The sequence below is a fragment of the Protopterus annectens genome, chromosome 15.part0, assembly GCF_019279795.1.
Source record: "Protopterus annectens isolate FY-2018-M chromosome 15.part0, PAN1.0, whole genome shotgun sequence".
NCBI lineage: Eukaryota > Metazoa > Chordata > Ceratodontiformes > Protopteridae > Protopterus > Protopterus annectens.
Window position 1 is genome coordinate 269814751 of NC_056749.1, and position 12037 is coordinate 269826787.

General features: G+C 40.5%; 1 protein-coding gene across 2 annotated transcripts in view; it reads left to right on the forward strand.

Moving 5' to 3' along the window:
- PRPS1 (phosphoribosyl pyrophosphate synthetase 1) overlaps positions 1-12037 on the forward strand; it is a 444571-nt gene that overhangs the window by 250614 nt on the left and 181920 nt on the right. For both annotated transcript variants that reach the window (XM_044057029.1, XM_044057030.1), the window contains exon 6: positions 7999-8158. In XM_044057029.1, the coding sequence (XP_043912964.1) occupies positions 7999-8158 (160 nt within the window). The remainder of the gene's footprint in view (positions 1-7998; positions 8159-12037) is intronic.

The window sequence follows — 12037 nt, forward strand, 5'->3', positions numbered from 1 at the left end:
GACCAAGTCCATCAGGAGATCAAAGCAATTGTTTTCTTTCACCCCGTAGCTCTAGGAAAAGCGGTGAGAAAACATACCATTTCTGCCTGGATTTCCAGGGCAATATCCGTTTGTTATACTTACCGTGGCAAACATCTTAACTCAGAAATTATAGCCCACTCTGGCCTCATCTAGAGCCTTCTTCAAAGGAACTGCTTCCCTTTTAGAGGCAGCTACCTGGACATCTGTTCATACCTTAACCAAATGCTCCAAACTGGATCACATCTCCAGGTCCGCAGGATTTGCTAGAGCAATCTCGCATGGGTTCTTGGAAAACAGTTCTATACCAGCCTCCTTTTCTTCCCTTTGAGCTTTGGCACTCATCCAAGGGTTCTGAATCCGTACATAATATATTTCCAAATAAATTATCCCTTCTTGGATGAGACAGGACTTGTACAGCTATCCTGAGACTGGGGGCGTTCACTTCTGAGGAAAGGTACATTGTAGACGTCAGTTTATAGCCCACACTCCCTATGGCCAACATCAGACATCCCGCATACCTAGCACTGGCTAGAACCTTTTGTATACTGGCCAGATGTTCGGGTAGCTAACCAGAGGATAACCCAAGGGTTCTGAATACTGCAACATGAAAGAGAAGGACATCTATGGTTATGGTAAGATTTTGCAGAACTATTCTTTCTGTCTGCTTTAGAGAATATTACTGCCTGCAGTTTTCCTGACCGCTGGTTGTCCTTAAAAAGGCAGATAGGATGCATAAAGTTCCTTGGTCATTTAAATTTTTGTATACTATTTCTATATCTGTCCCAGCAGCTACAGCCTCTATTGATCCCACTGATGCTAAGCACTTAATTGATTCCAATCCTACTCTTTCTTGTAAAGATGGGAACATTAAGTATGGGAAAAAGTATATACTTCTGCAACTTTGATTTTCAGAATTTTAAATTGTCGCTTGTGTTAAGTTTGTTCTGACAAATTGTTTAAGTATGCGGAATGTTTTTATCTGCAGCAGCTTGTTGTAAGGGAAAATCTGCGTTTAAATAACAGGTCACTACTCATTGTTTATAGCATATGACGCTCTTCTTACTACTTCCAGGGCTACGGCCACTGTTAGTGTTTTAATTAAGTTTGCATGCCTGCTTTCTCAGAACCGTTCCATATGATATTCAAAATGAGATTTTAAATTCTCCCATGATCTCTGGAGTATCCACAGCACTAAGAGTGTTCCCAAAGTGTTTAGCCCCAGCTATAGCTCATTGCAGGCTACAGTGTTATATTTGCAGTATTTTTCAAATGGCCAAGAATCTCTCTTGGTTGAGAGATCTCTTACAAAAGCTGTGATTCCAAGAGAACATACAATCCTGTGCGAGTAAAACTTTTGTGTTCCTAGGATGTCAACTACAGATCTTAGTACAAAGAGCTTTTTTTCCACAGAAAAAAAAAATATTTTTACTTGGATCTGTTTCCATATTGTTTCCACTCATATTTAAGTCACTGTGAGGGAATACCTCAGAATTTTGGGTATCATGGCATCTGTGATTCTAATGATACACCTGGGAAGAGTCCATAGAGCACGATACAGTGGTATCTGAAATATCTTTGGTCCTGGCATCAGCAGCCTTCTTTGGCGTCAGCAGCCTTCTTTGGCGTTTGTCAGAGAACTCTTTTGGTGGCGACAAAGGATATACGTAAATACATGTCTCCCCTTATTCCATGCTCCAAACCAGTCAGTCAGCATAAATGCTTCTAACTTTGCTTGGGGAGCAGTTTCAGGTGGAATAAAAGTGCAGGGGGCATGGAACACTAAGGACAGGTGCAGGCATGTAAATATCAAGGAGACGTTTGCCCTGATCAAGGCATTCAACTTTCTGAACCATTTTTAGTCCCCGATACTTCCAAGTGGTTACAGACAATACTGCAGTCATGTTGTACATCAACAAACCAGAAGTAATGTTGGCTTTGGGTATAGCTTGAAGGTACAATTTCGTTTTCTACAGGCATCCTTTATTCCATCAGACCAAATTAGTTTGGCAGACAAGCTGAGCTGGACCAGGGCAGACCCTTACAAATGGAAACTAGATGAGGTGGTCTTCAAGGTCTGATTCATCTGTGGGAAGTTCCTAAAGTAGACCTTGTTACTTCCTCTTTGAACGATCAACTGGCAAATTTCTGTTTCGAGACTCCATGCAAGAAGGTCTGGAAGACCTATTCCTCTTCAAAGAAAATGTATGTTCCTCTATGCCTTTGCACCCTTTTCACTAATATCTAGGTTACTTCTGAGGATTTAGAAGGAATTCCCCAAGATCATTGTGGTGACTCCCTACCGGCTTGCGCAGCATCGGTTCTCCTTTTTTTTGAAAGTGGCAAGGGTCAGTTACCAGAAGCTTCCTCATAGACTGGATTTACTTGTACAACAATTAGGGGTGTTGGATGCTCCTCAGCATCAGTCCTGTTCAAACAGCTTCTTGAACAATAGGGTTTTAATTCCTTTTAGGCTCCTGTTTATTGAGGACTTGCAGAGGGTACTAATAGAGGCAAGAAAGCCTGCTATTAGAAAATCATATTTTTTTATTTATTTATTTATATTTACATATACATTTCTACATATAGCCTAATAAGCTCTGAGCACATAGCACTTTATTATACAAGATGGGTAATATACTACACATCAATTTCAGTCTAACTTGTAACTTAAGGGCATCAATATGAATTTGTGTCATTTTTTAATTAAATTGGTTACTTATATATATATATAAGAAATGAACTATATACATATGTTTTAAATTTGGGTATTTGTATTTAGATTTTGTTATATATTTTTCAATATAGGAATATTTAGGATATCATAGAACTAAGCTACATTGTGACACAATATAGTAATTAAGTGTATATATATCTAACATTGCTTGAGAAGTTAGCTGTGCCTTTAAAAAGTTTGAGGTTTATTAATTAATAAGGTAATTATCTTAATTTGATGCAAGACATAGCTATTTAAACTGTGCTGCTTTTGAAAATAATGAAATCTGATGAAGCGTATGGTACATACGCGAAAGCGCTCATTTCGTTCTCTCTTTTTTACTTGTGGAATAAAGAAGGATTTTTTACCATTATGCTGATGGCTGATTTATGGACTTTGTAGCTATAGGCTGCCTTTCCGCTCTGGTTCTACTTGTGTATTTTATTATCAAAATCATATTTTGGCAAATTGAAATTTTATATATATATATATATATATATATATATATATATATATATATATATATATATATATATTTATATATATATGTGTGTGTGTGTGTATGTATATATATATATATATATATATATATATATATATATATATATATATATATATATATATATATATATATATATATATATATATATATATATATATATATATATATATATATAATGTGTGTGTATTATATATATATATATAGTTGGTGCCAACAGCATAACCAGCACCCATTCTAGGCTAATTTTTTCTCTGGTTTTACTCTTGTGTGTGTTTGTGTGTGGTCTTTTTTATTCCTCTGTCAAGGTTTGTTTATTGGCCTTTTCAGTGTGTCTGCTCATAGATCCTCCTCTTTCCTTGCAGTCTCCTGTCAGAAGGGGTTTTGCATAAGAGGCCCACAAGAAAAATGCTGGTCCCTCCTTGGGGTCTTAATTTTGTTTGAGAAGCTAACACTTGCTTCATTTGAGCTAGCTAACTTGAGGTTATTAACATGAAAAAATCTTGACATCTGCGGGAAGGGTATTGGAGTTGCGAGGTCGTATGGTGCGTCAGCCCTATCTTAATCCCCATAAGGACAGGGTTTCATTGAGAACTAATCCTTTAATGCCTAAATTGGTGTCAGTTTACTTTAAGCCAGACTATCAATCTCCCTACTTTCCTTCTTGAACCTAAAAATGAGGGAGAAAGGATACTCCATACTTTGGATATCTACAGACAGCTCCAGTACTATTTTGTCAGAACTAAATTTTTCAGATCATTTGTTCATTTCTTGCAAAGGTAAGAAGGAACAACCTGTGTCAAAACAGACTATTTGCAAATGTCTGTCTGTTTATTACCTTCTGTAATACTCACCGTAACAAATCTATTCCTGACAGGGTTAAAAACCATTCTTCCAGGGCCTTGATTTCATCTATAGCTTTTTGGAAAGGGTTAGACTCGAATTCTTCTTGAAGTAGCAACTTGGTCCTTTCTGCGTACTTTTGCAAAGCACTGCAAACTTTATTCCTTCTCTAGGACAAGATCAAGGGACTTCCTGGACTTTTCTCCTTCCACCTACCAAGTGTAGTCCGCTATGGTAATCTATACATATAACTAAGGCCTTTGCAGCCGTGATAAATATGATTAACATAGTACAATTGTGTAAGTTAGACTTAACAGTAGGTGTTTGAATGATCACTACTGCAGTAGCCACACCATCCCTCCATCCCCTTTGTTTTTAGTGTGCTTTTTATGGCAGGATGTGGATATTTATTTTTTGTTCCTAGCATTATCCTTTCAGGACTCTACATCCCTCTGCTGGCAGGAAAGCTGTGAAGGGATTTGTGCTAGAACTTCTCTTTTAGTCAGCTCAGCTCAAGCTGCTTGACAGTTTATGTGAGTGGAAGGTGCCCTGAAGCTTTGGAGGTGTCTGGTTGTTAGATCCTTGACAGGATATAGCCCATATATAGCTAGGGCCAGTTGCTGCAGTGATAATTTGAACATCTACTGTTGTGGTTAAGTTCAACTTAGACAACTAACTGTACTTTATGCATCAAACGTGGTACAGAGATGATACTTGGTATTCACAATCACTGCTGTAAATTGAATGTTTGTCACAAAAGGAGATACTGCCAGCATTGCTGTCTGAAATTTTGTAAATTGTCATTTGTGAATATCAATATGATTTATACAAGATGCTTGTGTTAAAATGTATTAGAACTGTATGCCGTTTATAACAAACTGCTGGTGTACAGAAGTGTGTGTTGAATAGGTTTTTGCAAAGTGCTGTTTGAACTGTAACCACAATGTGCCCTACTGAAATAGAACAGAAATGTACATGCACTATTGAACTGTTAAAATGTATATATTTTAACAGTGGAAACTGGAATACAGGAAGTTAACTTCAGAAAAATAGCTGAAATTAAACTACTTTATGGCTACAGAATAAAATATGGTATCTTTCAGTTTTCAGTGAGGCTAGAGACGTAGTCAGTGCTGAGAAGCTGTCTGCATTGTTTTAAGAGTGAACTAATTACTACCTCTGAAGGCATGAAGGAATGCAAATGTTTTATGACTTCCAGCATCTGCCAAAGTTCTGAGGCCAATGTGTTTTCACAGGTAGATGCCAAGTACTATAGCTTCCAGCAGTGGGGGTGGCGCCTGGGATAGTCAGATAACGAGAAATGGTGTCATGCTGCAAGCCATCCCAGCAGTAATATTTGAGATACTAATTTGAGAGGTCTTTTAGATGGTGCATTCTGTATTCAGTCTTGGACCTGATAAGAACCATTCACCGCAACATCTGCCTTGCTCTGCAAGTAAGTTTCTAGGTTATAGTAACTCTTAGATACAGTCAGGAGTATAGTGAAGCCTAGTTTAGATATTTTTCTTTCTTTATTCGAGCATGTCCTGCAATGTTTTAAATATTTCCTGTGGTTTTGAACTCTGTCACTGTGAATATATACTGAATATTTTCTTGTTCTTTCAGTATGTGTTAATATATAAACCTTTCATTGTGGCTAATCTGTGTAGTGATATTTAAGTTTTGAGAGTTCTTGCTTATTTATTTGGGGACACTGTGCGGGCCACTCCTAATAGCATTGCTCTTGGTCAAACTACCATTTTTATCAGTAATAATATTTCACAGTAAGATTTGTTAAGGGCCTGAAAGTAACTGATGTTGGCTGGTGGCATTGATAACTACCTTATAGTCTGGGCAAAAGGGGGGGGGGGCATAGCTAGTAAACCTGTGTCAGCCTTTCCCAGCTGTCTGTGCTACTCAAGCAGGGACACGAAACACTGGTTGGACAGAGAAGGGTGCTGGAGGTCTTGCCTTGGCCACTCAGCGGAGTGACTGTGGTCTCTGTGTGCTCTTAAGGGAAATTGCACTTGCTGAGAGCTGCATCTGGAAATACTGTATGTGTACCTGTTATCCTTTGTGCACGTGCCCCACAGTTGCCAGTGGTGAGGATCGAGGCTTCTTGATAACTGGTCCAGTGGAAGGTCATCACAATTTATATAATCAGTACAAAGTTATTTAAGTTAGGGCAGTATAGTACTTAATTATTTCTTGCAACAAATACTTAATCCTGCCCTTTTAATATGGCTAACATCAGATTAACTTCCCTGAAACACTGAGTCGGCCTCATTTTTATTTATTTATTTATTTTCATTTTAAGGCGCTGCTTCACTTTGGCCTTGAATTTCAGTAGAGAATTTTGAGATCTTGCCTCTGGGGTGGTGATTCTAGTTAGTTGGGGTAATTGTTATAAAAATTCCTTCACCTGCAGCTGTACCAAATCATGCTCTGAGGAGAAGCCTTGCTTCCTGGAAGTTAATGTATACATTCAGTCCTTAACTAGATTTCTGAGGAGGTAGTGTGATAGGATTTTAAATATGGGCTTACTAAATATCAGTCAATTAAGTTTTGCTTTGAACTTGGGGAGTCCGTGGAATCTTTTTAAGTAAATTAACGGAAACCGTATTAAAGAACCAAAAGTCACCAACTGGCCCTTTTCATGAAGGTGCAAGCAATGTGTTCCTATCAATTTGCCTTGCACACTTGTATATTTTTGGTCATGCCAAAAATGCCGGAAACTGTATAATAGGTTCAATTAAGGATACAGTTTTACTGTGCAAGTCCAGGGCTTACATGAAGCTGTACCTTGTTATCCATGCTTTGTTGTGGCAATGTTATAGGGAGCAGTGAGTTGGCTGTCCCAGTCTTGAATTAGTACAAGAAAACTACTTGTTTAGGTTTAGTACTGCAAGACTGCTCAGAGTAATACAGTACAGTTCCCCTTTGAGAGTCTGTTTATGGAGGGCAAGAGTCTTGAAGGCAGCATAGATGTATTTTTTTTTTTTTTTAATTCACTTTCTTGTGCTTAGTTTATAACCTGCAAGACTGCCAGTTGTATTTAATTAAATGAAGTGCTTTGTATTGCGTTATTGCAGTAAAATGTACCATAATATGTCACCTTTCCTCAAGAAGAACTGAAGACAGTGTTTGTAGCTTTTGATTTTATACTGAATCATGTTAAGGGTGGAGTAATGGCAACAACACTAAAGACTGGAAAATGAAATCTGATTGTGGCAGACATTTGCAGGTGGAAGTTTAATTCCCTCTACAGCTGTCTCTCCTGCGAGTGGCTTGCTGAGTTGTACATTTGCCAAGCCAACACAGTACTAGTATTTTCTGCTCTTTTTGAGTTGTGATTCAGTCTGTAAGTTAAGTGTTGGCTGTTTGCATGCATGTACTGTAGTCTGTGTTCTCCTTCGTTACTTGCTCTGTTCAGCTATGTAGCATTGACAAGATACTGGCTTATAATAAATAGGTCACGTCTATTTCATGCTTTTAAAGAGCTTGCTCAGTAAAACCGTTGGTGGTGTTACAGTTGTACAAATTATGGAGTAATTCACTTGAACTTGCCTGGCTTAAAAGTGCCCCACCACCCACTCCCCAAAAGGAGACCATGGTTTCCATTAATTTTGTGAGCAAACCAGCATTGACATGTAAGCTGGTAATGGGCAAGGTTTCTGTGCTAGTCATTTCACCTCTTAAAGATGCAGTGTATCAACAGTTAGTCATTATTTTAATCATGTAGAGAAAGTCCTGTCAGTTGTAGATAAAATGATGCACTGTACTTACAATTGTAATCTTCACGTTCATGTGGAATGGTGTAAAAAGATAACTTCCCATGAGTGCTGCTGCAACAACTAGCAGTTGTAGATATATTTCTTCTAGAGTAATATCTTAAGTTAACAAGTTTCTTCACTTGTTTCAGGCTTTTATCAGCTGGCGCTACTAAAATTTATGCCATCTTAACACATGGAATATTCTCTGGTCCAGCCATTTCCCGCATAAATAATGCATGCTTTGAGGCTGTTGTTGTAACCAATACAATACCACAGGAGGAAAAAATGAAGCATTGCTCTAAAATTCAGGTAATTTACCCGATATTTCACACTGTATTTTATGCAGTATGAATGTAGCATGCAGTATGAATGTAGCTTTTATTTATTTATTTATTTTTTTTTTTTTAATAGAATAGTACACAGTATTCCTGTGTACTGGAGTAGTTGTTAACATAGTAAATTGAATAGTCATTTGCAATCCTGAGTGTCTTGAAGTTAAATGACATCTTAAGAGTTTCAAGATTTTAATTCTGGTTGCTTTGATGTTCCTTTTAAGACCACTGCCATAGCAATTTCTGGAAGCTACTGGATTTGTTACAGTTGACAAAAGGGAATCTGCACCATATGCTTATTTACTTTTTGTTGCTTACATGTACTCAGAAATTACTCATTAAAAAGCTGCACATGTACAACCCCTGGCTTTTTGGTGAAGAGGGGTTGTGCCCTCTTACACCCCCTTTCCTTTACTCTGCAAACTCCCAAGACTGCACCATCTTTAAAGAAAGGGAGCAGTTTCAGTAAGTTGTCCTACTGAAGGAAATTGCTGTCAGTCTTGCAAGCTGCTCCCCAAAGGGAACCAGTGATCTGATTTTTTTTTTTTTTTTGAAGACCATCTACAGCAGATGACTCTTAGGATTTACTCTGTAATAACTTAAGATCTGATGTTGTCCTTGCATTCTTCCTCACTGATGGGTCTTGGGATCCAATCTCTGCTTCATAAGACTAATGATCCGAGCTTAGAGTTCCTCCCTCTCCCATAAAGCCTCATTTCTCCCCTAACTCCTCAGATCTCGTTTGCAGCTTTTCAGCACCAATGTGATTCCACTGCCTCAAGCAGATAAGTCCTTTGTTTTCATTTTTTTGGGCCAACTTTTTGCTATCCAACTTCTCTGAATTATTATTGGATCCTTCCTGTGTCTAAACCTTTCTCTGTGTCAGTTCGTTAATTAATAGGTTAGTTTGTCCACGGCCATTTGGGCTGTTGCCCCTCCCCCTCTTGCACGCTTTTTAGTATTTTTCTGTTTTTTTTCCTTCTTGCCTAATGAGGAAAGAAAAAAAAAATGTTCCCGATATCTTTTCTTTGTAGGTAGCTTTTTAGAGGTGTGTGTGTGTGTGTGTGTGTGTGTGTGTGTGTGTGTGTGTGTGTGTGTGTGTGTGTGTGTGAGTGATTCCCTGCAAGTTTGAGTCATGTCTGAGAAACCAGCAGGGTTTAAAAGATGCATCTGTTGTGAGTACAAAATTCCGAATTCTGATGCCCACAGGAAATGAGCTGGGGCACTTGGAGGCCAACTGTAATATTTGCACAGCCTTTAACCTTTGCGCCTTTTCAGATCGTAGAAACAAGCTTATTTTGAAGGGTCTTACTGGCTTCTGTGACTCAAACCCTCATGAAACTTCTTCCAAGTATGTGAAGAGGTGTACCCCCTCAGAATCCCCAGGGGCTATGTCCTTTGTACCAGGGAGACCAAAATTGTCGGTTCCAGCCACCTATGATCCTACAGACTTTAGGCCTTTATCGGATCTTAAAGGTTTTTTGTTTCCGATAGAAAGAACTGACCAAGACTGTTCTCAGATCTGAACATTATCGGATCTTAATACAACGGGTTTGAGCGCCCCTTCAAATCCGTCAGATGCAATATGAATACGCAGTTCATAGTCTTCAAGCAAGTCCTCTGATTGGAGGGCTCAGAACTTTATGCTGATTCAGAGCAAATTACCGTCCCCGGCTCGGACCGGTTAAATCTCCATTAAAATCTACCCACACCTCAGTCTCCTCTAGAACCTCTCTTCTGTCTCATGCAGATATGGACAGGATGATGCAGAGTTTCATCATGGCTCAGATACAGTTGGGGATTCTCCATCTCTGTCCCATCCTGGTCCATGAGATTTCCAATGCCCATAGCACAAATTCTTGTTCTGATCCAACCAGTCGCTTTGGAACTCCAAGATACAGATTACCAGAGAGCAGTCGTTGGAGCCGAGGGTATACCTTTTCCTCGACTCAAGTGTCCCAGACCAGCTGTGCTCTGATGCCTTTGGAGCAGAGTGGGTCCCGAACCAGAGATGCCAGTGTTGACTCTGCAGAGTTGACCTCTGCTCTGATCTTGTCTGATAAGTCTCTTTCTCTTGGGGCTTTGGCCCTCGACAGTTTGGGTCTAATGCTGTAAGGAGGCGCTGTATCCGGGGTTAATTCTGCCTTTTCTCCTTTGGCAATTTTGACACCAGGGGGAAATGTAGTGTTTCCCGTGGTGCGTCAGCCTTTTGGGTGGCAGAGAGAACTTTCTCCAGCATCCCTGCCCCCCCCCCCGATCCTACCCAGTCACTGGCTGATCCGAGTTTTGGGCCCATTTATCCTGTCCATAGTCGACCCCTGCAGGAGAGCCTGTATGCCCATCTCTGCAGGGGGTTCCTCTCTCCTCCAATTCCTCCCCCAAACATCCCACTGGGGAGGTTCATCGGAAGAAACAGTGCAACAGGAAGCACTTCCCTTTGGAGTCATTGACTGAAGATAGACTTTGAGGGAGAATGGTCCCCTCAGTCTCAAACAGATGACATCTCCTTCAGGGATATTTTGGAGATCCTGAAACAGAAGGGTGGATGGTCATCCTAACCCCCTTCTGAGGATGTCTGTCTTCTGGAGACCTTTGGGATGGGCTCATCTACATCCTGGGTGACCCAACCAGCAGATGAACTTATTGGCTTAGTTTCCTGTCGGGCAGGGAAGGAACCAGACACCATGGAGTCTATTCCCAAGCATGCAACCAAGTACTTCAGCCCACCCACAGATCACTTACCCTGGAGCAAGGGTATTCCAGTTGATGACGACGTGGCGTCTGCAGCAACCAAGAAGGAACTAGCAAAACAGAGCTCCACTTTCCACCCCCCCCCCCCAACAGGGAGTCTCTGGCATTGGGCAGACATGGGAAGACGTATTTATGCCTTAGCTGCTTCACACTGAGACCATTAAATTACTTGCGCGCCTCGCGTGTCTACAGAGGGATCTGGTTAAGGAACTTACCAACTCTGTGGCAGATTACTTGTTGGAGAAGGACCTCAAGAAGGTATCTCTCCAGTTGGCCACTCTCTTTTTTTCCTCCATATCTAATTCCTTGATGAGGCTGATCTCTTATGCTGCAGAAGGAACCTGTTGAGCAGCTGGTATAGGCATAGCCCTCAGAAGGCATGCCTGTATGAGGCTTTGTGGGTTTGCAGAACCCTTTAAGGCATCCTTCATGAGTGCCCCCTTTGGTTCTTCTCCTTTTGGGCCATCAGTTAAAGAAACCCTTACCCACAGGAAGCAGGAGGGAAAGACCTTATCTGCTGTAGGGATCAAGTTTTCTTCCCCACAACAGGAACCAGCGGAGTGGGGAGATGATGATGTGGTTCTGAAAATCCCATGATTTTTTTCCTGGAGTCCCAGGAAGATTCCTCTTCAAGGGCAGAGGAAGAGGATTCAATGGCAACCATTGCCCTAGAGGCAGAGGGGGTCTGCAGAATCAGAGCTTCAGCGAACCTTTCTCTGACTGGCCCTACCAGTGCTCCTCAAGCATTGCCCGACTGTCCTACTTTGGAAGCAGTCGGGGGTAGATTTACATTGCACCTAGATGACCGGACAAACTGGAAATAATGTTTAGCACCCAGTTATCGTTTCAGAGTTTACTGTATTCCCTTTTCCCTTCCACCTACAAGCACCAGGGGGAATCTCCCCAGTGTGCCACCCATTTAGTGGGGGGAATGCCATTCTAGAGGTTCAGAAACTTCTAGAAAAAAGAGCCATCCAAGAGGTCCCGACCGAACAAGGATGCAAAACCTATTCATGCTTCTTTTTGGTACCAAAGAAGACAGAGACCCTGCAACCAATCTTAAATCTGAGCAGTCTGAACCTATTCATCAAGACGTTGGAAGTCC